This window comes from Mustela nivalis (assembly GCF_964662115.1).
Source record: "Mustela nivalis genome assembly, chromosome: 1".
NCBI classification, from domain to species: Eukaryota; Metazoa; Chordata; class Mammalia; order Carnivora; family Mustelidae; genus Mustela; species Mustela nivalis.
Window position 1 is genome coordinate 95,719,330 of NC_139020.1, and position 27,373 is coordinate 95,746,702.

Sequence of the window (27,373 nt, forward strand, 5' to 3'; positions counted from 1 at the left end):
AAGTGACTGAACCACGCAGGCGCCCCAAGACATTATCTTTTAATAATGATAACTCTGTAGGGTAGGTGCTACTATTAATATTGTCTGTTAAGAGCCTGAAGTGCTCACACAGTAACTTGCTGGTACACCTAGCTATCCTACCAACTTTGGTGCTCTTTTCATAACACTATTGAGAGACTCCCAAATGGTTCTCAAACTTTGTGTCCTTAGGCCAATAATCTGGGCCAATATCGTGGGTCAGTTTGCTTGTCGGTGTGTCCTTTCTCTTCCTTTGGGTGGGCCCTACCCAGTATAGCCCTATTTTCTCTCTTTAAGGCTGCTACTACCCAAAAGCATTTTCCAAACATGTCAACTGCTGAGAGGGTCTTAAATTCCTACCTCATTGCTGTCATCAAAGAAAGACATAGGCCTCTTTCATTCGGAAAGTTTAATTGTTATTCTCCGTGTTGTAACAGAATTGTAACGTGTTAATGCCTGCCTTCGCTCAGAAAACAAGTCCAGAATGGGGATTTGGAAGCAGGTGGAGTTCAGAGAAAATAAAGAAAAGGAGCACATCATAAATACAAATGATAAATTACAAAATACATGTACACACATTAAAACAGGAGCACGTAAGAGAGACCGAAATATGCATTAGACAGAGATTTGCGATATTTTTATAGTCCTTACTGCTCCTGAAGCTATGTAGTTCTGAACTGTGTAGTGGCTGAAGATTTTCTTATGCATAGCCATTGTGGCTCCATGAATGTCATGCTTTGAAGCAAATTAGTCTTCTAAATCATTAGACACATTCCTGCATAGTCAGAACAATTACAAATTAACAATGTGATTTCTTTCCTCTCAGTAGCTCAGTAGGTCTCCTTTTTCATTTCTCTGTGAGAGCAGTTATTCAAAAAGTGCAGGAATTTTATCAGTTTTGATACCCGGTCTGTTGTCCAGATTCAAATAGACAGGAAGTACACAATTGCCGAATTCAGGGAACATTGCATAAGCATTTCTTGGCATGTAGACCAAGGGCTGTGTACATTAACAGCCTCAGGTTGGGGTGAAGAATAAATGGTGTGGGTTCTGGGACTGGGTGTTATTTTTTCCCACATATCTTGGGCCATTCTTGAAATTGGAATAGTCTACACAATTCAGAGCTAAGCAAACCAGGGCCTTTTTCCTCCGTTACTATCTGTGGGAGATGGAATCACAAATGTCAGCATTGGCTATGATATAGAAGGATCAGTCTCACCTGTTGACCTTGGAGATGGCAAAAATATGGGACATTTGGGGATTGAAAAATAGAGAGGCATCTACAGGTGTCTTCTTTCCAGGAATCTGTTAGCAGTCACCTTTACCTTCCTGGTGTCCAGCTGTCAGCAATCAGGAGACTTGGCCAGGAATTCAGTTTACTTTTCCCAAAAATGAGCCATTAAAAAGCAAATTATCTCACAATAAATAAATAGAGAGATAGATGATAGATTATCAATAGATAAATATGTGAAAATATAAAATTTTGGAAATACTGCCAAGTTATATGATATTAAGATATCGACCATTTTGGTGCAAGTTTTTTTCCCAGACGATACATACAAAAAGGAAATTATTTTGACTTTATCTTTTGTTGTTTCTAAGAAGTAGACAATAGCTCCCAAGAGAACATATTAGCAAGGAAGTTAGCTTGAGGTGATTAGTAATTAAATGATATTATGTGTGTTCCTTTTCCCTACACAGACTCCAGATTGTCTAATTTGAGAAATTTTAAAGCATTGTATTTTAAACAATCTTGACTCAAAGGGAAATTAAGGGAAACTGTCCAATATGTGTTAACATAGGGGTGTTATTTTGATATAACAGTGTCCACCATTATAACACAGTATCTTTCAAAAGTGATTCTGGTGACAGAATAGAAGGTAGGCTTGTTTGCTGGAAGTTTGGAGGTTGAGCGACTAATTAGAAGGATTTCATGAATCTAAGAAGAAAAGAGGAAGACCTACAATAAGTCAGTGGAAAGCAGGAAATAGAAACAGAGCTAAGATTCGGCAGCTAAGAAGATAGGGTGAGTTAGCACATGGGATTTTTAATTGGATTTTTAGTTGGAAGAATTTGAGACATTGATCCCATGTTGGCTTTTTTTGTTTGTTTATTTTATGTTTGAGATGCAAAATCTTTAATGAGTTATTTTTCTGATCTATAGTCCCCGGTCCCTACAAGAATATCTCACTATCATTCAGTCTCAGGTCAGCAAGGCTGGCTCTTTGATGCTCACTATATGGGCTCTGTTTTGAAGTTCTTATCAGTTTGACTCAAAGACCAGCCACATCCATCTTTATCCAGGCAACGGCATTGATAAACACAGATTTCTTTTCTACTTCTTTATAGCATGAACACGTGTTAATGCCTGCCTTCATTAAGGGTACTCTTTAAAAATATATATAAATATATATATATATATATGTCTATATATATATATATAATATATATAGCTATATATATTTTTTATTTTATATATATATACACATATATATGAACACTTTCAGATATTAAACACTATAAGCATAGACATACAAATTTTCCCTCCTCCACCTAAAAAGGAAGCAGACCTACAATGTAGAGTCACTGACATCTTCAATTTCTGATATTCTAGATGTCATCTCGAATGTAAACAGTCTGCATTTTTCCTAGTCTCAGTTTCCCCCTTTAATATGTTTCAATCTTTTTTTCGACCAAGAAGCACCTTGCTTTTCTTTTGTTTTACATTCTAAATATGTTGCCTATATGGTTACTCTGTAAGAGACCTGAATATAAATTGGGTCAGCCCATCGGCTGCTGGGTTGCTGCTGGACAAGTTAACTTAGCTTCTTATATTCCTTCAGGTCTGCCCATCTGAATTTGGTGGACATCAGCAGCCCAACCCAGTACCTGATTACAGTGATTTTCTGTTTTTATTTATTTTCCCTTTGCCCATTTATTGTATGCTTGATCTGATTTTTCCATTCCAAGGGCTTGTGGACCCATGTTCAATTGCTTGGTTTCTCACTAACACCTGAAAGTAATCCTACTCGCCAGATGAGGTAAACATCACATTGATGCCAAACCTGCTCAGTAAATTTAATCAGATCAGTAGAACTCGTAGTCCATGTAGGAAAAACAATGTTTGGAGATGTTTTGGGTTTTTTGGTTTTTTTTGTTTGTTTGTTTATTTGACAGAGAGAGATCAGAAGTAGGCAGAGAGGCAGGCAGAGAGAGGAAGGGAAGCAGGCTCCCTTCTGAGCAGAGAGCCTGATGCTGGACTCGATCCCAGGACCCTGAGATCATGACCTGAGCCAAAGGCAGAGGCTTAACCCACTGAGCCACCCAGGTGCCCTGGAGATGTTTTTTAATGGACAAATTTTTAGGTGGGAAGAATGATATTAAATAAATTCTATTTGAACACACAGTCAGGTGAGAATTGTAGTGTATACATGAGCCACTTGAAATAATTCTTGGCATACTTGTAATTATGAATTTTGAAAGTTTATTTTGAATTCCAGAGTAATATTTTTTCAAGGTTTTATACTAGTGAGTCAAGTAAATTAGACAGTTGAATATTATTTTCTGGAAAATTCTGTTGCTATCTCCCCCCAAAAGAGAAGATCATGTAATCATTATTATTCTGTCTTACAAAAATAATGTGTCATTGTGTCAGGGCATCAATTAGTCATACATTCTAGGAGCTTACAAATGAAGGCCAGAAGAGGCTGATAAATGCGTGACCATAGGGAATGACTTAAGTGGTATTAAGGGAAAAATCGTCTCCAAACTAATCATGACGGTAAGCAACACTTTAGGATCTTTGTAAAATTCGGTTTTGCCATGCCTGGACTGCAGTTGGACAACCCAATGTAAAGTTCCAGCTAGAGTGGTCTGAAATAATTCTACTGTTAAGGACACAGCTGCTACATCAAGTTTAAAGAGAACTTTAAATGACACTTCACTGGGGAGCAAGGTATAGCGAATGCTGCCAATGCATATCCCTCGGGTAATTAGCAAACTATGTCTTTTGAGGCAGTGATTTACTCAACATTCATTTTTCACCCTTGGTTGAACCACAAAGTTTGGTTTGAATAAAACATCAGAAATCAAAGAATTCATACAAGCATGTAATATTACTTTCTCGGGTCTTAAAAGGTAGATTTGATTGGTTGGCTGACCTTAATAAAGACAACAAATAGGGCACCTGGGTGGCTCAGTGGGTTAAGCCGCTGCCTTCGGCTCAGGTCGTGATCTCAGGGGCCTGGGATTGAGTCCCGCATCGGGCTTTCTGCTCAGCAGGGAGCCTGCTTCCCTCTCTCTCTCTGCCTGCCTCTCTGTCTACTGTGATCTCTGTCTGTCAAATAAACAAATAAAATCTTTAAAAAAAATAATAAAGACAGCAAATGCCTATGATTGTTTCTAATCGAAAACCCATAGTGGCTCTCTGTACTCATGCGAATGATCACTTGCTTTTAGTTGGAACACACATAGATAGGTAATAGCTAGAGGGATAGATAGATGATACAGGTAGATAAGCTACAGCATACACATGAAATAAAAATCAATAGTGAAGGAAATTCAGGAGTGAAAGGTAAAAATGAAGTTTGACAGAGTAGCTTGGACACTCCAAGTCTACTTAGGACACAATCTTTTACTTGATGATTTACTCTATTTTTCATGCTATGACTTAACAGTGCAACTTTGAATTGAATTAATTTTGTTCAAAATTTTTTATTCTTGAAGATGCTACAAGATTTCTTTAAATTATATAAAAAGTGGACATTGCCTTTCAGGCAATTGACATGCTTTTACAAGTTTGTTATATAAACACAAAATTATTTGACCAACCTACCAGAGTGTTTTAAATGATGCCACTAAAACTGAAATTATAGAGGGGATTTTTTTTTTTTTAGTTAATGTAGAGATAATCGTCTTATGACCATGGTTCTCCACATGCTACATATTGAATTATGATTATTTTATTGGTAAGTCAATTTTGTATGTATATAGAGATTCATTTAATATTACTGGAATTATTCAATATTATTTCAAGAGGAATTAAATACAAATCCTGGAGTTTACACTGAGTAGCATTAGCTATATTCAGAAATCAAATTTCATCTGAATGTATTTGCGATATAGAAATCTAGATAATAAACTGGAGTGTGCTCTCATTCTCACATTTACTCTCTCTCTTCCTCTCTCTCTCTCTCTCTCTCACACACACACACACACACACACTTATACCTCCTTTATCCTTCGAGAGTCCTTTCTGTCTAACATACGGTAATCCTCCCATAATGTTGTTTTCAAGGTTCATGTTATCAATCTATGTTTATAGATCAAAACAATTATAATGGATCCCTTCAGGAATTTAAACCGATGGTACTGTCTTATACCAAAATTCACTTAACAACAAATAAAGTTAAAAGAGTTCTTTGCTATGTTTTTGTTTTGTATTTTAATAGGCTCTCGTTTATATGGCTATTGAGTGAAAGTGCTTCTTTTTTTCTCTGAAAGAGAATGGGCCCATGAACAGGGAGAGGGGAAGGGTCAGAAGAGGAGGAGGAGAGAGAATCTCAAGGAGACTCCCCGTTCAGTGAGAAGCCTGACAAGGGGCTTGCTCTCAGGACCCTGAGATCATGACCTGAGCCAAAATAAAAAATCAGCTGCTTAATTGACAAAGCCAACCTAGTTGCTCCTGAAAGTGCTTCTTTGTAAGAAGATACCACAAAGATTTCCTTAAATTGTTATGTAGATTAATAAAGAAAAATAAAAGCAATGAGTATGACCAGGAAGATTTATTTATGTGATACTCTGTGTTAAAAGTTAACCTCCGTCTCAAGGATGATTTATTTCTGGTATCATACACACACACACACACACACACATACTGGACTAGAGATTCTGGTTTTGTGTTTATAGAATTTTTGGTCTTATAGAAAAGAATGACTAATCATCATCTTTTTTTCTTTTTGCAAAATTATTCATGATTCGTCTTCATCTATTGCTTCCTACAATGACCCTAAAGAGTTTCTTTTTTTTTTTTTAAGATTTTATTCATTTATTTGAGAGAGAGAGAGAATGAGACAGAGAGAACATGAGAGCAGGGAGGGTCAGAGGGAGTAACAGACTCCCTGCTGAGCAGGGAACCCAATGTAGGATTCGATCTCAGGACTCCAGGATCATGACCTGAGCCAAAAGCAGTCACTTACCCAACTGAGCACCTAGGTGCCCTCTAAAGAATTTTTTGCCCCTATATTCACTTTGGGTATAGATTGATTTATTCAGCTGATAGGTACTATTATAAATATATAATATAAATGACTTCTTGGTTTAGTTATATAACTAAAGTTATAAACTATATATATAAGCTAAATATATATATAAACTATATATATATAAACTAAGTTATATAAATATAACTGACTTCTTGGTTTAGTTATAAAATAACTATATTCAATAAATAAAAGTATATTTCAAATTGAACAGAATAATTTTTACTTTTTTTATATTGAGTTTCTATAATGGGCCTGCAATAAGAGAATATCTCTAATTCAAAAAAAAAAAAAATTAGTTCTGGGGCGCCTGGGTGGCTCAGTGGGTTAAATAAAGCCTCTGCCTTCAGCTTGGGTCGTGGTCCCAGGGTCCTGGGATCAAGCCCTGCATCGGGCTCTCTGCTCAGCAGGGAGCCTCCATCCTCCTTTCTCTCTCTGCCTGCCTCTCTGCCTACTTGTGATCACTGTCTGTCAAATAAATAAATAAAGTCTTTAAAAAAAAATTAGTTCTATAAACTTGGTGGATTGGAAATTACATCCCTGAATATAATCACTTCATATGTAGTATATCTCTAAATATTTTCCACACAATATGTGAATAGTCAATAAAATGGAATCTTTTATTAATTACTTTATACTTTCGCATTTATACCAAATGTGGAAATATATTAGAGAGGAGATATTTGTTTTATAAGTTATAATGAACATTATAAAAGCTATTAAGTCAGTTAAATGAATGAATATATTTAAAGTATTATTAAAGTAATATCTTCCACTCCTCTTCTAAAACAACTTCTGTGTATAAGAAATTCACTCAGTTCTTATAGGATTTTATTTTTTCTCCTTTTTTCTTTTTGCCACTCTGTCAGATCAGATCCTTGTAACGCTTCCTCTACTTTCTTGCTTTTTCTTATGCAGCATATATGCCTCCTGATTTTCAGATTTACTATAAAACACAGCTTTAAACATTCTAGATATATGAGTCTAAATCTTTCAAAAATCTCTAATTAAAAAAAATCTTTAATTATTTTATGTTGTTTTCTAATTAAGCCAGTATGCTTTGTTTAGCATTTAAGGTATTCCAAAATGTGGCCCCAAATTATTTCAAACACAGTGACTCTTTCTTAAGCATGGGCCATCTTTGATAAAAATGCACATATACATCTACATACAAAGAGTTGCATATAATTTTATGCACAAATGTTAGAAAAATACCCCTGCTCTTCACGTTCACACCCTGCCACTTTGCAACACATTCCTTAAATTCCAACTGTGTTAGACCATGAGTGACTGGTGGACTGACACAGTGTTTTATGCAAAAACACATTCTCATATGCCCCATGGTACTATCCCAAATGTCTCTAAGTAATTTGGCTGGTAAAATGTCTCCCCTGAGGTTTTTCAGAATGTTTTTATTCTCTTTATCTGCCTCCTGTTACCTGGGTAACCTGGGGAAGGTAAATGTCATTTTTCAGACTTCAGTGTCTACTCTTCTTCCTAAAGTATATTCTTTTGTTCTGGTGGGAAATAAGTTTTTAACTAAGGAACTTGGACTCTACTCACCTTGATAAACACAGGCTTCAACTGCATTTAAATTGAATGTCTATTTGATTCATGTCAACTCAAAAAGGTGTTCTAAGGTGTCTTTTCATTTTGATCTTCCAGGTTTCTTGAGCACAGGGGATCAGGCTGCAAAAGGAAACTATGGACTCCTTGATCTCATACAGGCTTTAAGATGGACTAGTGAGAACATTGGATTCTTTGGTGGTGACCCCTTAAGAATCACTGTTTTTGGATCTGGCGCTGGGGGTTCATGTGTCAATCTCCTGACTTTATCCCATTATTCTGAAGGTAACCGTTGGAGCAATTCAACCAAAGGTATTATGCAGGTTGCAAATTTTGACAATTTTGGTGTCTGCATGCCACCACCATCAGTAGTATGTGATGCTCTGTATATATCTCTCTGTTCAAACTGAGTGTTAGGTTGAGCTCAATAACTGTTTAAAATTTTGTTTCTTCAGCTTTTCTATGCATGTTTCAATTTTTGTCAAACTCTTTTCTTTGTCTCCCGTGGAGCTTGGTAAGGATGCCCTTTCAAGCACACTTCAGAACAGTTAGCATTACAGTTACTTTTCTTTCCTCTCAAAGGGTAATTTTGGGGAAAATCAAAGATGTTCACAGTTGTCATCTCTGTTTATTCAGTAATCAAAAATCAAAGACAGGTTCTTTTTAAATGCAAAGATTGTTTATAATCTATTTTCAAGACAATAGATGTAAAACCCTTTACTGGTAAGAAGAGAAGGAAGCAGTGATAAGCTGGTTCGTCTGGAAACAAGATTTTCACTTGTTATCTAAGTACAGAATGGATGTTTGATTATTTTGCATGCATGATCCAAAATTGTCAAAGCATCAAGGTCACTAGTAGAGCTTTTCCTTAAAAGGAAAATTAGGTTTGAATCTGTGCTTTTTCTGTTTTCAACTTCAAAATGTTTATTTCACCTCCCACCCACCCAAAGCTTGGCTTTAAAGCAGCATGGAGGACTGAGCTGCATAAACCCATAAAATATATTTTTTTTTTTTTGTCTCCATTTTCTGGCCTTGACACCCTTTTTCCAAAGTGCCTGTCCAAGGCTCATCACGTTGGTTTTTTTATGGATTCCCATTTTACCATGAGTTTAAGTCACTCATTCTAATCCCATTATTAACTTGAAATATCCACCAGAACAGAAGTGTTATGTTGGAAAAAATCTGTAAAAGCAAATACTTTCTCTCCATTAGACATAACAGATAGGAAGATGAAGAATACACATTAACATAGACCATTTTGTGTTTTCTGCTTTTTTATTGTCATTTTATATATATGAAGGAAGTATATGCTGTCAAGTGTAATTCATGAAGCATCTTGATTTGTAAGACTGAGTTTTATGATGTGAGCATCAGACATAGAATATTTGTTTTCAGTATCAAAGATACACTGATGTGTTATTTCCGAAGAACAGCCTATCATTAAATGAGTATATATATTTGGAGAATCATATATTATCATAGACTTAATTTATAGATATAGTTTATATAACATCTCATTTATGTTAGTAGAGCTCTGATTTGAGATGACAAAATGAAACATATGAGAACATTTCCAATTGTATAGAGATCTTGGTCTGTAATTAAGTGGCTTATTTTGAAATAACAAAATTTGTTGTTTAGGTTCTTCTCATTGAAGAGATTAGATTGTTCTAGCTGAGGACTGTACTAATGCCAGTCTTTATATAGTTAACATTAGACAATCCGTTCAGACTTCTTAGGGTCATTTGATCTCAAATGTTATTTCTTCCTATTTAGTCTAAAAGTTTTTCTAGATAGAGAGCAAAAATGGGCACCAAAGCCGGTCAACTAATCTAAAACTAGCAACTGATAAAGAGATAAGCTAATTACTTCATTGGCTAGCACTGCTATTCATCAATTGATGATATAGTAAACAGTGGCCAGTGGCTATGCCAACATTTGAAAACATAAAATCCCATCACACTCTTCAAGGAAAACTGTCCTTGTGGGGCCAGAGAAGTGGACTTACATTTGGCTTAGTCTTAAACCTACCTCCACAAAAGGCTGCTTGACTTTTTTTTTCTACCAGAATATGCCCCGGAGACATCTTAAAATCATCAGGCTAATTCTGTCTCCGGTGCAGACATAGATTTAAAGTCTAAAAAACCCCAGAGCTACAGCAATGCTTAGGACTGTTTATACCAGGAGTCCACCATGGATTATATAAACATAATAAGCATTTTCACAAATGATAAAAATATATGATTTTTCCAATACTATCTAGATAGCACATTTCAGACTATATTTAATATGATGTAAATTTTTCCCAAAATTTTTGGGGTATATTTAGTTAATATTATTGAGCCCCTGAAATGGGAAATAATCACCAGGTTTACCTTAGTTGAAAAGTTTTGAATTAGTAAAATATTTCTCTGAGCAAATGTTAACAAACACATAGCCTATGTAATTTTTAGAAATTGTCTGTATTTATATCATTCGCTCTAGCATACTTTGCTCTGGCAAACTAAAAATACGTTCATAAAGATGTCAGAAACCAAAACAAATTTAAATTGGTACTGTTTGACTTTTTGAATATTTTTAGAATTATCTAGGAGCATATTATAGACATTTTGAATAAATATGTATGTTTGGAGAAAAATCTAAAACTTTGCTTCTAGTTCAGACACTGCTTTAGTACTTTTGTGAAAAGAATTCTTATCTCATTAACACATATGAATAATTGAGCATGTGTTTAAATAACTGAACTACAAAGCTATATTTGGAAATTGATAATAAATATAATTTTTTAAAGAAAATAGGTAAATTATGTTTTTAAAACAAGAATTTTATTTGAAAATACCTTAATGGGTAGATAAAGTACATTTGTAAATTTGAATGGCATGCAGCTCTTATCAAACTGCATATGGGACCATGATTTATAATTCTTAAATGCAATTAAGTTAAAAGCAGTGGACCATGTATTTTTCATCTTTTATGATAAAATATAGCAGTGCACATTCAACAGTGGAAAAAGTTAAATCACCCCCCACTGAATCTTTCTGCTGATGGTTTTTTCTTTAACCTAGTGAAAACACTTCAAATGTTATATCTTCTTCCGAAAGATGAATATTCAGCATATTATGTCTGACATGAAGAGCTGGAAAGAGTATGTCTAAAGTGATATTCTGTTTTGTGTGCCTTCAGGGCCATCCCCAGGGTATTAGCAAATCCCCAGCCCCAGTAGTTGTGTAAGCTCCCAACAATCCTTTTTTTAAATAAATCTGAATAAAACAAACATACAGAGCCATTTTGAAGGAAGATGTGTAGAGCCAAGTTGGAAGAAATGGTCTGAAAAAACAATATCAAGTCTAATGAGGAGTTAAGGGGGAGAGAGCCCATCTGGTTGACTTTTATAATAACATGAGTGTTTACATGTGGATTGAAAAAAATATTTGGGACTTCTTATCACTAATATTTACACATTCTCCCTCTCTCCTTGCTTACTGCCTCTCTGAGACACCAAACAATTTAGACCTCTTGATCCCTAAAGCAGTTGCCACTCAAAGCACAGGACTTAGTCTACCTCTCGGACTCCTTATACCCTGGGGATGACTTTATGTACCTTCTCTTAAGCAAAAATGTCTCTATCTTCCTGTTTCTTGAGTTGTATATGGGTTTTTATATACACATCTAAAATATCAGATGTTACTGTTTTGCCACAACATTATTCTAAAGTCATCTCAAATTCTTTGTTGTTTTTCCCATAGGACTTTTCCAACGAGCCATAGCTCAAAGTGGAACAGCCCTTTCCAGCTGGGCTGTTAGTTTCCAACCTGCAAAATACGCTAGAATGTTGGCCACAAAAGTTGGTTGCAATGTTTCAGATACAGTAGAGTTAGTGGAATGCCTACAGAAGAAGCCTTACAAAGAACTTGTTGACCAAGATATTCAACCAGCACGATACCACATAGCCTTTGGACCTGTGATTGATGGTGATGTAATACCAGATGACCCTCAGATATTGATGGAGCAAGGAGAGTTTCTCAACTATGATATAATGTTAGGAGTTAACCAAGGGGAAGGGTTGAAATTTGTTGAAAATATAGTAGATAGTGATGATGGTATATCAGCTAGTGATTTTGACTTTGCTGTTTCTAATTTTGTTGATAATTTATATGGATATCCTGAAGGCAAAGATGTTTTAAGAGAAACCATTAAATTCATGTATACTGACTGGGCTGACCGTCATAACCCTGAAACCAGAAGGAAGACCTTATTGGCTTTGTTTACAGACCATCAGTGGGTGGCACCAGCTGTAGCTACAGCAGATCTTCACTCAAACTTTGGTTCACCTACATATTTCTATGCCTTTTACCATCATTGCCAAACAGATCAAGTTCCAGCTTGGGCTGATGCAGCTCATGGAGATGAGGTTCCCTACGTACTAGGAATCCCCATGATTGGACCTACAGAGTTATTTCCTTGCAATTTCTCCAAAAATGATGTGATGCTGAGTGCAGTTGTAATGACATACTGGACAAATTTTGCCAAAACTGGGTATGTACCTAAGGAATAAAATTTTCTATAATTTAATAAAAATATCCTTGTAAGCATTTAAAAATAATACACATTTTGTGTCCAAGTGATTTCATTTAATAAATTTATGTCAATAAAGTATTAGGTTTCTTTATTCAAAATTCTATATAGTGCTATTTCAGAAAGCATTGCTTTATTAGTTCTTATTTTTTAGAAGTTTACTAAGAAAGCCTTGAAACCTGTTGCATTACTCAATAATTAAACTTATTTTGTGTTTTTTATTACACAAGACTTGTTATTATTATTTAGTAGTGATGAATATTTTATAGTGCTTTCCAATTTATAGTATTGTTTGCCCTCTGATCCTTCTACCTTTTTTGTTAGATGGACAGGTCGGGTATTGTTAATCAATTTTGCAAATAAGGGACTGAGGTGATAAGAGGCTAGCCTCAAATAGATATTCATATGTCTTGTATGTTGCACTATTAGGACTTAAAACCTCATAAGCCAATTCCAAAACTCAAGTCTTTTCCTCAATCCCATGCTGTCCTTGTTAGTTTGCCTAGGAGACAAATGCATATGTATATGAATTTTTATATCTTTGGGTAGATCGTAGCCCATCTTTAAATGGGCAAAAAGAATGAGAATGTGAGGCTTACTCTTATTACATTATCATCCACCTAAGCTGCCTGCAATAGGATCTGTGTTTCTAAGTTGACCCCGTTGTTATTAAAACACAGTCTAAGGCCTTGCTAACCTGCTAATGTACCTCTCCAATTCGATGTTAAACTACTACTCTTTTGGCTAAGAAAAAGAATAAAACAATTTGTTCTCACAGTGCTTTTTTCTTTCCTAGTGACCCAAATCAACCAGTCCCTCAAGACACAAAATTCATCCATACCAAACCCAACCGCTTCGAAGAAGTAGCATGGACCAGATATTCCCAGAAAGATCAACTTTATCTCCATATTGGATTAAAACCAAGAGTTAAAGAACATTACAGAGCCAATAAGGTGAACCTCTGGTTGGAGCTGGTACCTCATCTGCATAATCTCAATGACATTTCTCAGTATACCTCGACAACAACTAAAGTGCCATCAACCGACATCACTTTCAGACCTACGAGAAAGAATTCTGTACCTGTCACATCAGCATTTCCCACTGCCAAGCAGGACGATCCCAAACAACAACCAAGTCCATTTTCAGTGGATCAAAGGGACTACTCCACAGAGCTGAGCGTCACTATTGCGGTTGGAGCATCACTGCTGTTTCTGAACATCCTTGCCTTTGCAGCCCTGTACTACAAAAAGGATAAGAGGAGACATGATGTTCACAGGAGATGCAGCCCTCAGCGCACTACTACCAATGATCTGACCCACGCACAAGAAGAGGAGATCATGTCCCTCCAAATGAAGCACACTGATTTGGATCATGAATGTGAGTCCATCCATCCACATGAGGTGGTTCTTCGGACCGCCTGCCCCCCAGATTACACACTAGCTATGAGGAGGTCACCTGATGATGTTCCCTTAATGACACCCAACACCATTACAATGATTCCCAACACTATACCAGGGATTCAACCCTTACACACATTCAATACATTTACTGGAGGACAGAACAATACTCTGCCCCATCCCCATCCCCACCCCCATTCACATTCAACAACCAGGGTATAGCCAGATAAGAGAAACAAACTCTATTTTTTTGATGGATTGCAGTAAAAGATTACTGAAGATTCCGTGGCTTTCAACCTACAAGACTCTTACTATTTAAATAAGGAGGAATATTATGTGAATATACATATCAAGAACTTTGGGGGTTTTGAAAAAAAATAAATTGTACATATATACACAAATCAACTTTAAAAATGAATTTCAATTGCTTGAAGCAATTGTTCTGAATGATACTTTTTCATTCACATTCAAGAATTAATTTTTTGAAGATTTATGTTACATAATGGAATTAGGCATGTGGAACACCAAACAGGAAAGAACTATGTCTGAAATATAAATCATAAAAATAAAAAACAACCATGAATATGCACAAGGGACACACCAATGGAATGTCAGATAATTTTCACCAGTTTTTATTTGGAGGCGTTTTATTGTGTAGACCATATTTACATATTTGGATAAGTACACAAAGCACCAATGCTGTTAATGGCCTTAGCGGAGGCTCATGCTGAAATTTGCCAGTAAAACAAAGAAGTTTAAAGACTGGCAGGTACGACATTATCACATAAGTGCTGTCAGTATAAAGTTGTGGGGATAAAGGAAACTGGATATTTTTAGCACGATGTGCATGATAATTTATATGCTTGGTGGCTGTGCTGCTGATTAAGCCGTAATTAAAATTCTTCTCATCCCATTGGAGTCTTTAATAGAAGCTTCCTCTATCAATTGGCAGAACCTAAAGAAGATTTTAAGGGGCAAAAGTAATTAGAAGTAAATAATTCACAGTAGTTTTGATAATAGGAAGAATTAGTTATTAAAGGTATTTGAAGAAACTATAGGCATAGTGGTGAATACTCGCTGATACGAATCCCAGGAAAAAAGAAGTTCCTGTGTTTTTAATGTTCTTTTCATCCCAATCTAAATAATTTATAGAAATACAACCCTAATTGGACATGTGTTACAGGATCTATAATTTGCTGTGGTTTTTGTTATTCTGTATTTTGTTCCTTTTGGTAAGGTGAAGTGTGTCCAAAGAGTTACTTGCAACAGTCTTCTATGATATGAGGATGCCCCAAATTACCACTCTGATTACAGTTCTCAGTTAATTGATTTACTCATGTTGCATGACAAAATGTTTACTAATAAGAATTCAATATACAGTTATATCCCTCCTCATATCACTTATCTTTCTCACTGAGGCTCATTCACTGGAATTTACTCACCCAATCTCAGTAGAGTACTACATAGATGCAGAACCTAGAAGGAGAGTCAACACCTGGAGGATTTTAGTCTTACACGTATGTGTGATTTTAAATGAATACTCTAAGACCACAGGAAACTCTTCATCCCCCTGTTGTTTACCAGTAACAGTATATCACAGACCTTTCCAAATGTTTGTATATGTAATCAGATGTACATTTATATTAAAAAAAATTGAGATGGACTTAAAGAGCACATCCTGATAAATACTTTCTCTCTTACCTGTACTATATTTCTATTAGACTAAAGTTATGTGATTTTTTTTTACATTTTTTCAGATGACTAGCAATTTTGATAGTTTGTAAGATAATGCCAAGAACTTTCTCTGACAAACTAACTGCAGTAACAGAAACCTTTCTTTTCAGTTACTCTTTTTCAAGAATGAAAGCTTATTATACAAAAAAAAAAAAATTGTATACTACTTGATGGAAACAACTTTGTACATCTTGGCCATGTCACTGGTCATTGCGTGAAATAAAGATAATCTGGATAATGACTATTAGTCCAATGCTAAGAGACATGATCTTTGCTCATTAAAGAGCTAAAATGTTTATTGCTGTTTTGTCTTTTTTTTTTTTAATAACAAAAGAAACGTGACTGTCTCAGAGAGTCATTTTTCTAGACCAGTTGGGTTTTTGAAGACATATAGATAACTTCTATAGAAAACACATGTGTATTTAAAGGCAAGTCTCATCTAAGATGAAACCGATGAAACTTTAACATTGTCAATTTATAAGCCCGGGAATTCATGAAAAATATTAGCTTTGTATTTTTAAATACCTCTTATGTGAAAGTGTTGTAGAAATAAAATGTGCCAATTCTTCTCAGTTAGAAACACAGGTTCTGATTTTCATCGCCAAGGAAAAGACCTATTGGAAATAAATGTGCAATATTTCATGGATCGAGAATTGCTAGGTCATAATATAAGGGTGATTAAACTATCATAAAGTAATGGATAAAAAGTTACCCTCCTAAGAGAACTAAAAAATGCTGAGCAAGACATTAAGCTGACACTAAGAGAGAAAATCTTCTGTATCAAGAAATTTCTTTGCTTGTAATTCCCATTCCCAATTATTAACTATCAACTAAATGTAGATAGTATTCTATAACTTCAAGTAAAAATCTCTGTTGAGGCAAAAAGTCTTCAAAACCCAGAGCGGTCTACATGCAGCTTTTGCTTAATATTGGCTATGCTTTTAGAGTGTGAACTGCCAATGTAAATTAAGAAAAAGAATTGCTTACCATCTGAAATATTGCTAATCACAAAACTGTCTTTTATTACACCAGTTAAACAAAAGATAAAAAGAAACAGAAATGGCAACAAATAAGATATGAGTGAAATCTTTCATGTGCATTACTTCACTTGGCAAAATCAAGCATTCTCTTCTATCTTAATGATGGCCATATTTATATCTATCTGCATACCTGTTGCTCTAAATTAATCTAACAATCTACCTATATATGCCACAACTGACATCTGCGTTATATTAATTTAGGGAAATGATTTAGGAAAACAAACACAGTCCTAGTCTTTTTTCTAAATTAATGTAGTATCAACTTTGTGGAAGATAAAAAGCAGTTCTAGGTTTTATTACTGTTCTCAAGTTGTGATAAAGTCATTGTGAATGAGTGTTAGTTGTTAGTTTTATAATTACAGCAGCTAGTTTTCTGAGTGTAAAATGATTTCCCACAATAAACAGAACATTAAGAACTGTTTTTAAAGCTGAAACATAATTTTTAAATGCAAAAAATATTTTTGAATATTGTTACATTTTAACCAATATCTTTAAAATGTATTTATTTAGACAATTTTCTTTAGAAAAAATTAAGTCACAAAATTAAAATGACATTTTTGGCATTACCTATTAAAATGATATTTTGGCATTTTTGGCAATTCAGATTTTCCTCCCTCAGGAGGAAATAGCCAAGTGTGGTTAGAATTTATATAAACATTAAGCCAAAAACGGACTTTATTTCATTGTTTTGCTATTATATAAAATTATTACCAGGTGTTGTATGTATGTAGAGTATGGGGTTAGAAATATGAATGTAACAGATTTCGTAGATTTGCATTTCTATTGAGTATGTGGACTATGAACAAAATCTGGTTGAATACTACAGATGTATCTTAAGGCTCATCATTAGCTTTATGGACATTGGAAAGTCATTTGTTAAAGCATTAAAATTATCCAATTTGAATTTGGAGAGATCATGCTCACAGCTCAAAGAAGAAAGTCTGAATAAAGTATAATTTATTTCATCCCTCATTTCAAATTTAAAAGTTGGCCAATGATGCTTTAATTTAAAATTTTTTTATCTGAACAATATGAGCACGGCAACCAAATTTTTAAAAATAACTAACCATAAGTGATATGAAAGAGGAAAACAAGGCACTAATTTTCTTACAGAAAAGAAATGCCAAAACTCAATTGTTATATCTGTAACATGTTCTTCTCAAGCTATTTTGCCTATTGACATACTCATACCGACACACATATTAGTATCATGAAAAGATACAAAGAATGTGACAGACATGTTTCAGCTCTAAAAACACTACTACATAGAAATTACTGGGATTTTTTTCCTTTGGCGAGTTTCACTGAAAGATTTTCACAGGGCAAAATGATGAATGGAATTTTTAGGAAGCTGTCAAATATCATGCAATCCTTTGATGTTTGTTTCCTTCTGTGTTATTGGTTCAAAGTATGGGCCTTTTACTTCATCTCTAATAATTAGTTGTTATAGACTATCAGTTTTTAATGTGAGTGAAAATTAGACAATTTGGTTATACTTGTGAAAACATGCTCCCAAATAAATTCAATTAATGGGCATTTCCCTGCTGAGATTTTGTTATCATTCATTTAATTATCTTGTCAAGCTTTACTCTTAAAGACAATTGTTTTGGCTTTTTAGTCAATTAACAGAGGGAATTTCTCCAACAGCCTTATACCTCTCCTGCACTTGATATGATAACATACACTTCAAATTTCCATCCGAAGCCTCTAAAGAACTATCCTACCGATATGAAGCGTTTGGTAGCCAACTTGATTCTCTTTCAAAAGCATTCTGATTTGAATTTATTCTGGCATTCTGATGTATTTGTACCCAGGCCAGAAATCCATTCCATTTGATAAAGGTTACAGAGTATACAGACTAGAATAACTGTGTGCAGGGTATAAGTGCCTTTCTTCCTGGGATTTTATTTATAAACCTTATTGTCTTTTTTAAATCTGCAGATCCTGATAATTCAATTGAAAAGATGCAGTAGGATGACCATGTTAAAATTTCCAGTAAGAAAAATTTTATTTAGAAAGGTCTTTTCTTGCATTTAACTTGATTTTTTGTATGACAGCAAATGGGTCCAAACTATTCCTAGAAAAGAGTAAGGTGAATTTTTTTGAAAAGAATAAATAATTATTGAGGCATCAGATTTAATAGTATTTAAGGGTAGCAACTTAAATCTCTCACAAACTTTGACTTTTTTTCTAAATAGGTAAGTTTAATTTAAAAGGAGTCTGAAGTTGTTAGGGACAAACATAAGTTAGGAAGTATATCATTTTTTCTAGTCAACCATTATATATACCACATGGTATATATTTGATATGTGGTTTATTGGATGTCTGTGATGGCCCTTTCAGACTCACATATTTACAAATGACTTTGTGTACCTTACTGCATATGTACTAATGTCATAGAGTTTAATCTTCTGTAGAAGGTCAAGCCAAAGTGCTAGCAGTTTTGTGTTGAAATGAATGATAACAATTAAAGCTTTAAAGAAATCTGTAAAGGTCTAGTAAAAAAAACTCAGCAGATGAAATTAAAGTAAAGGGACTATTTTTGAATGCCATGTCTAGGGTTGATGTCTATTATTAGAGGGTTTAAAAGAATTTTAGTGTTTTTGATTCATCTTTTCTGCACTCATATCATTTAGCAAATTAATGGGACATATGTCATGGTTTTTGTAAAAAAAAAAAAAAGGCCATTGGGTGTCATGATTCAGTTTGTGTTTGGACATCCGTGGCTTTCATTAAAACACGTTTATTATCATGAATAAATATTACCATGTTTTCCAAGTTGTGTTGACTATTTTTAAACTCAGAAATAATTTCTTCTCTGTGTGACACACAAAAACATTTCCAAGATAAATGTTCCTTTCCAACTTCTATATATTGCCCATACATGTGCTGACAGTTCCAATTTGATGGAAACAAAGACAGTTTCTGGTCTGTTCACCTCTGGTGAATGCAGGGGAAAAAAATCTGGAGAGTAAATTTCAGGAACTCAGGCACATTCATTGCACAGCTTGTCATAAAAGAGAGGAAAGAGGAAGGAGAAAAAAGGAAGGAGCGAGGAAGTGAAGGAAGGAAAAAAGGAAGAAAAACTTCTCAATTTTAAATCAGTGGCTTTTTGCCTCCAAATAGTTCTTTCATAGAGATGTATGGCAACTTATAAAAAAAAGAGAGCAGAGATTTAAATAAATCTCTTTAACCCATAATCCATTGTCCTTAGAGAATAAGATTAATAGTATTTAGGATGAGACAATGAATTTAATCCTTGATCCAGGCCTCACGCTAATTGTGTCACTGGAAACAAACACAAATAAAATCTAGAGTGATAGATTTCTAGTCTTGTTCTATTTAATCAATACTGATCTCAGTAGGGAGGACTGAATGAACTATGGACATTGCTCATCTGTACATAGCCCTAGCTAAGAATACAGTTAAACAAATAAGACATCATAAAATTTCCCAAAATAGAGCCTAAAGATCACTATTTCCAAATTGCTACATAAAAGAACTGTCATTGTTTTTGCAGGTCTCTGTGGCCACACACAGCCAACAGTATCACATGAACAGTTTAAAAGAATATTCAGAGTTTCACATTCTGCAAAAGGGCTTAGATGTTTTATAGGGTTTGATGTTGTTTTACATGATTACATTTTTTTTTTACTACATTTTTACATTTCCTTACAGGTTACGGAATGTTATTTCTGAGTTCAAAAAAGAAACCAGTCCCAAATATATTCTATACATGCTTATATGAAAATAACATTTTCCAATGAAGTGCCATAATTTGAAGTACTTCCTATTGCCCCAATTTGGAAAGTTTCCTTGAATATCCCCGTAAAGCATTTCTCTCTCTCCCCTGAACATATTCAGCCTCATTCTTGGAGTTGACTTTGCCTGCACCAAAGGAGAAGTTTCTACTGCCTCCTGCAGCTTCTCTTTGCATGCCCTCTCCCATTGTTCTTTATGCCTTCTTCTCTAAGAAGGCGGAATTTGTGGGGAATGTGTCCAGGTAATCTAAATGAGTGGTGCTTTTAGGAATTAGCTCCCTCTGTTCCTCAGGCAGGTTAGTAGCTAGCATACATCACTCGTCCAATGAGAAGAATTCGTCATTCATTTGTTCAATGAGTCATGTTCACCATGAGCCAATGGGCGGAACATTAAACACTTGCCAATAAAATACAACTATTGCCATGCTTGGAATAGGTTTAAACACTTAAACTATTCAGATTTCCTTCTGTATTATCCGGTGTGCCAAATCATTACACAATACTTTATTTCAAATTTATTTTATAGGTGTCAAAATAGTAAACCTAAAACAGTACTTGCTGAGTTCACAGCAATATTAGTTCAATTCTATTGACAGGTCCACTAAAAACGCAGGTGTGGGGCAATCCTTCCCAGTAATAGATATAGCCATATCTGAAGCCTCACTGTACTATGCCAAAATAAATCAAACATGAAATATCCAGCTTAAATTTCATCGGATCCAGCCACTTAACAGATTCCTTAATTCTCTACCACAGTCCCAATACATGGCTGTGAAACTTACTACTGCACAGCACTGGTCTGGAATTCTAAAACAGGTGGCTACTTTTGAGATCATCTGGAATTTCTTCCTTATATCCACCTGTCGTTCCATCTTTTCTTTTGAAAGTCACAAAGTCTTCATCTCCTGCCTTTTCAAATATTTGAACATTAACTATCATATCTTCCCTGAGTCATTTTCTTCGCAAAGAAAAATTCCCATTTTTAATACAAAATAGCTCAGTCTTCACCACTCTGATCACTGGTTTGTTTTTTTTTTAAATAGTCTCAAGCCTATGTTTCTTAAGATGTGTGATGTCTAGGACTGTATATAATAAATGCTTCAGGTATATAATGATCCCTACCTAGTAGAGCACTACTAACAACTTCCTCATTGTAGAAACTGTATTCTTTTAATATAACTTTGGTAATGTTGTCTTCTTTGGTGGCCATAGCACACCAGTAATTCAAATTGAGACCTATTAAAACTCCTTGAAATTTCTACACGTACTGCTGTTAAGGAAACGAATGCTTTCCTCTGGCCCTTGATCATTTGAGTGTTATTTCATCTTCAGGATATTGGAAACTATTAAATTCCACCTTCATTAGACTCATTACATTTTTCCAGCCTATGAAATCTTTCTATCCATCCCAGAGTAATAAAATCTAATAAAGTGATAGACATACTTTTTTATTATCACCCAGATAATTTATAAAAGATACTTACTATGCAGAATCAGGCTGAGGACAAAGTTTGGGTCTAAGGACCATGGAAATAGTATTTATAATACTGAGAAAATCAACTGCTGACATTTACTGAGCACTTACTGTATCCTACATACAGAATTCAGAATTATACCATATGAGTTTACTTTTATTCTTCATTTGTTTCTCTCATAAAAGTAAACTCATATGGTATAAACATACCACCCACAATAAACCACTACATACCACCTTCAGAATTTTATCAATACTTTCAGAGACACTTATTATGGACCTTTTATTGTATGTGAGTTTCTGAGCTACCAATGATATAAAAGCGAAAGTTTTTGTTCTTTTATTACTAACAAGCAATTGATTAATTCTTCATTTTGTCTATACACATAGCACAAGAGACATTATCAGATAAATTTGAAGAATCTGTTTTCTTCCATTTAAAATATGTTAATGATGTATTAGTCATCCTAAGTAAGAAAATTGGGATACTTACTTTAGGCCTTCTATTTAGAGGCTTCTGAGTTACGGGTGCTTATTAAATGAAAGAAATTATGGAAAAAAATGTGGTTCTGCCACTATAATATTTCCCCAATCCTCACGTCAATAACCTGTCATAATTAAGGTACTGATGTCAGCCAACCAAGTGCAGTCATCAAATGGGATTACTTAAAAGAAAAAGTAACACATGCACAAGGTTAAAAAAAAATCCAAATACGATAAAATATTTTACAGTGAAAAGTAAACATCCTTCTCACATCAGATTCCAATTTCTTAGTTCCCTTCCCCAGGGACATTGATAGTTGCTTATTTGTATATCTATTTCTACAAATATTCCATAAGATGTGCAAATGTGTACTGTCTACATATATATGTGGGTGTCTTTACATATATATATTCTTTATGAAGCTCATTTGGACATGTTCCATGAAAGCACACTTTATGTCTGCTTTATGAGAAAACTGAAATAAATAAAAATAAGTCTCAGACTTATCCATAAATCCAAATTTGTCCTAATCAAAATTGCCCCAGAGTATGTTTGTGTGTTCGTGTTTAGACTTTAGACGGGTAAAGGTCAAGAATGGCCAAAATCATTTTGAAGCAAAAGAATAAGAAGCAGGTACTTCACCTATAATATTTCAAGAGTTAAAACTGCGTAGTGTAGGGCGCCTGGGTGGCTCAGTGGGTTAAGCCGCTGCCTTTGGCTCAGGTCATGATCTCAGGGTCCTGGGATCGAGTCCCGCATCGGGCTCTCTGCTCAGCAGGGAACCTGCTTCCCTCTCTCTCTCTCTCTCTGCCTGCCTCTATGCCTACTTGTGATCTCTCTCTGTCAGATAAATAAATAAAATCTTTAAAAAAAAAAACTGCATAGTATCAACTCAAAGAGAAACAAATGAAGAATAAAAGTAAACTCATAAACAGACCAATGAAAAAGGAGAAATTTAGTGTATACTAAACATTACAAATCAAGAGGAAAGGATAAATTCTTCAGTTATCTCCATGGGGAAATTGCTCTCTGTGTCAAACTACACATAAAAATTAATCATACATAAATTACAGCTATAAACATGAAAAGCAAATTTTAAATGTTTTAGAAGAGCACATAGGAAAATATTGCCATGTCCTAGAAAAAAGAAATAATTGATTAAACAAGACACAAAACAAATAAACCATAAAGACAAGAATAAGAATTGAAATGAAAATCTCGATAAATTAAATAATAAGTTTTTTTAAATGACAAGTACATACTAAAAGTAAATATTTATAATATGTGTAAGCCATGAAAAATTAACATGAGTTGGATAGAAAATTTCTGTAAATCAATAAGAAAATACAATCCATAAGAAAAATGAGGCTGATTAAATATTGTGGATTGAAAACATGTTTTTGTTTCTTTCTTCTCCCTAATCCTCACAAAAATATACAAGGGATGAAAAAAATACCTAAGTCTATCAGAACAAGAATAAAAGATGAATTAACAAACAGCTAAGGAGTTCTTAAATGTTTTTAGAAGATAAAAATTAAATAAACTAAAAGGTGCTAAGGAAATAATACAACCTATAAATAATAACATAAATCAGAATTAGAAAAGTTAAGAGATGCTTTAACAAAATTAAAGAAAGAATTACAAATGAAAGAAAGAATGATTTCAAAAGCAAAGATTAAATTGAAGGGAACACAAGACCAAAGAATGCCTTAAGAGACTTAAAAAATATCTGAAGTGAAATAGAAGATAAGTAAGAAAAAATGTCAATAAAGAAAAAAGAAAGGGGAACCTGGGTGGCTCAGTTGGTTAAGCAACTGCCTTCGGCTCAGGTCACAGTCCTGGAGTCCTGGGATTGAGTACCGCATCAGGCTCCCAGCTCCATGGGGACTCTGCTTCTCCCTCTGACCTTCTTGCCTCTCATGCTCTCTCTCACTGTCTCTCTCTCAAATAAATAAATAAAATCTTAAAAAAAAAAAGAAAAAAGAAAGAAGAAAAAGAATTCAAGAATACATGACTAATAAAATGGTAGACAAAAAAGACTCAACATATGTATATATGGAGAAAACCAAAATGGGACGAAGAGAATACAATAAAAACTACAATTCAAGAAAACCTTCTTAATGTAATAGAAAAGATTTAAAATTACATTTCAAAATGGTACCTTCAGTATCTGAGAAAACATTTAATATGACTACCATTAAGACATATTCTTGGAAGATTATTGACTATCAAAGAAAAAAATCATTTGGGCATTCACATCCAGGTAAAAAAACCAAGTCTCTTATAACAGAGACTCTCATTATATAATTAGGTTATCATCAGACCTCTTTGAAAACAATACTTTATGCCAGAAGAAAATTGAGTAGCATGTACAAAATGCTTAAGAAAAGAGAATATGAGCCAGTGATTTTTTTAACATTCAGCCATAAATTAACTTTACTTAGAATAGAAATATAAAGGCCCCTACAAGCTGTTATGAACATTCAAGAGCTTAAGTAATACTGTTCCTATGAACACTTCCAGAGAAATTTAGCAGACAGTGACTTCAGACAAGCAGAAAGGTGACAGTGATGTAAAGACTGGTGATGGACATTTAAAACATATTTGCTCAAAGAACTATGACTAAATGAGGGTTGTAAGCTAGACAGTACATTATACAATGGCTATATGCTTTGACAACGTAGACACAGCACAGCTATTTTAAAAATGTGAGGAGAATAGGGAAATCATATGCAAAAACTGCAATGCCCTCCAGTCATACTGGTTTTGGTAATAGTGTTATTGCTACTCTGAGACTGTTACCTGCGTAACAAGGATTACAGAAGATGAGGAATATTATGATATGCTAATTCTGTTATTTCCACTGTCTTGGGAACTGGCATTTTTAATGTGTAAGAAAGGATATTCTGATGCAAGACAGAAGAGGTTAAGTTAAAACTCTATGGCTTGGATTTTAAAATGGAGATATCAGAATAAAACACTAAAAAATATTATGCAAACAATAGTGAAGCCAGTAACAAAGAGCATCTCCAGGTCTCAGACTGTGGTCTTAAAATCATATTCCCTATGACTGTGTGCAAACACACACACACATACACACACACAAACAGAGTGAGAAAGAGAGAGAGAGAGAAATGGGGAACAAACTCTACAAGATGAACCTGGAACATCTTGTCAAAGACTTCTTTGGATATATAAAAAAGACTCAGAAGTCAACTTGCAGATCTCACTATCTAAAGAAGGGAAAGTCTGAGCATCATTAAGGATAACGTCTAGTAACTGAAAGAAATCAAATTAAAATTAATAACTTAATAATTGTTAAAAAGAATATTCTTCTGTCATTTACTGAGGATAACTGGAATTTAACTCATTGTTTTGAAAACTGAAAAATAAAAGTAAGCACTGAAGAATTTATCCTAATATTCCTCTATGAACTATATAGCTAAATAGCCAAATAGTAGATAAAAGGAATTTACTCCTTGTAGAATTACTTCACCTAATAAAAGAAGGAATCACTTTATTAGAATTTTACCCTATTCCTAATGAATTAATAGATGTAACTATTGAACATCAATGGCTGGTATCATGATAAAAAACAATCAGTTATTATATCCTTCCTGAATGGAAATATATAAAACTACCTCAGAAGAGGACTTGCATCCCAACATGAATCTGTATGTGATGAAGTATGTAGGTCCAAATATCAGGAAATACATAAGACAAAAGAGCAGGTTAAAATATACCTTGGGGATGAAATCAACAAAATTCATACTGCAGGAAATTTTATCAATTAAATGTCTTGGTTTCTTCAACAAATAAATTAAAAGAAAAATATGGTGAAATAACTTGTAGGTTTAAAGAAACTCATAAAAACTTTAAAAAAAAATATAGCCTAGGGAAGTACCTTTGGGTGATAAAATTATAAAGAAAAGCAAGATGGGTAACAGGCCCACAAGATGGTGATTATTTTTATAGGAGAGGAAAGATGTGATTGAGATGGTGCCTATGGAAAACTTTGGGGTGATTTGCCAAGTTCTATTTCTTAATCTGGGTGTTTTTTCTCCAGAATATTTCTCTCATGATGATGTTTTAAAAACCAAACGTTTATTTCATAAGGTTTTTCTGTACCAGTGTTATATTTTACAATAAAATAAAGAGGAGTGTAATATAAGAGATAATCCATAAAAATGTTTTGGACTTAAAAGATAATGAGTTTATTAATTGGAAGCCTTCCAACTGCCTACTAGAATGGATGTAAAAAGCACCTATCAAGGCCTACCATCACGAAATGTCAGGACAGTAGAAGAAAAGTTCCCACATCTCCCAGAGAGGAAGAAAAAGTGTTCTCAACACCAGCCCTGAAAGCTCTAAGAATAGATGCCTTGAATAAAGGTCTTCACATATTTTAGGGGAAATTATGATCAACCTAGAATTTTTATATCTAAATAAAATATGAGTGCAATGTTATTAGTCCAAGGAGGCATGGATCCCAGAGAAGAATTCAGGGGAACACCCAGAATGTCGGATCAGGCAGCCAGAGAACAATCAGTTCAGCTGCAGAGTGTGATGCTGGGGACCAGGTGGACATGGCTCTAGAACAAAATGGAAAGGGACAGAGTATCTGACATGTTCCATCACGTGAGAAAAATGGGATTCGTATGGGTGTTACCACTCTTGTTGAATTTGGGATGGATGTAAAAAACGAAGCCACTTGTTTTTCCCCTTATTAATAGGGGAAAAACAAAAATTACTATGAACAATGGAATGTTATCCTTGAACATGTATTTGTGCACATGAATGGAAGTACGTTTAAGGAGTAATTCTTACAAATAGAAAGGTTGAAACAAAAGGTGTTTCCTCTTTTTCTTGACTATTTCCTGATTTATTTTCAAAGATGTTATACAAATTTACTCTCCTACCAATATTGTATTTGAGTGCCTGTTTCCCTATACTCTGGCCAAAATTGTAATTATCACTTTTTTATCTTTCCATTTTAATATAAATGGAATGTCATTATTGTATTAATTTGCATTTTTAAATTTAGGTAAAGCATCTTTTCTTATG

At 34.3% G+C, this 27,373-nt stretch overlaps 1 protein-coding gene across 9 annotated transcripts in view; it reads left to right on the plus strand.

The window, feature by feature from the left end:
- NLGN1 (neuroligin 1) overlaps window positions 1–22,036 on the plus strand; it is an 837,951-nt gene extending 815,915 nt beyond the window's left edge. For 6 of the 9 annotated variants that reach the window (XM_082688953.1, XM_082688951.1, XM_082688956.1 and 3 more), the window contains 3 exons: window positions 7,944–8,156; window positions 11,591–12,380; window positions 13,216–22,036. In XM_082688953.1, the coding sequence (XP_082545079.1) occupies window positions 7,944–8,156; window positions 11,591–12,380; window positions 13,216–14,038 (1,826 nt within the window). In that variant the 3' untranslated portion in view covers window positions 14,039–22,036. The remainder of the gene's footprint in view (window positions 1–7,943; window positions 8,157–11,590; window positions 12,381–13,215) is intronic. The other 3 variants (XM_082688954.1, XM_082688957.1, XM_082688959.1) reach the window with 1 other exon arrangement.
- Window positions 22,037–27,373: the final 5,337 nt, after the last annotated feature.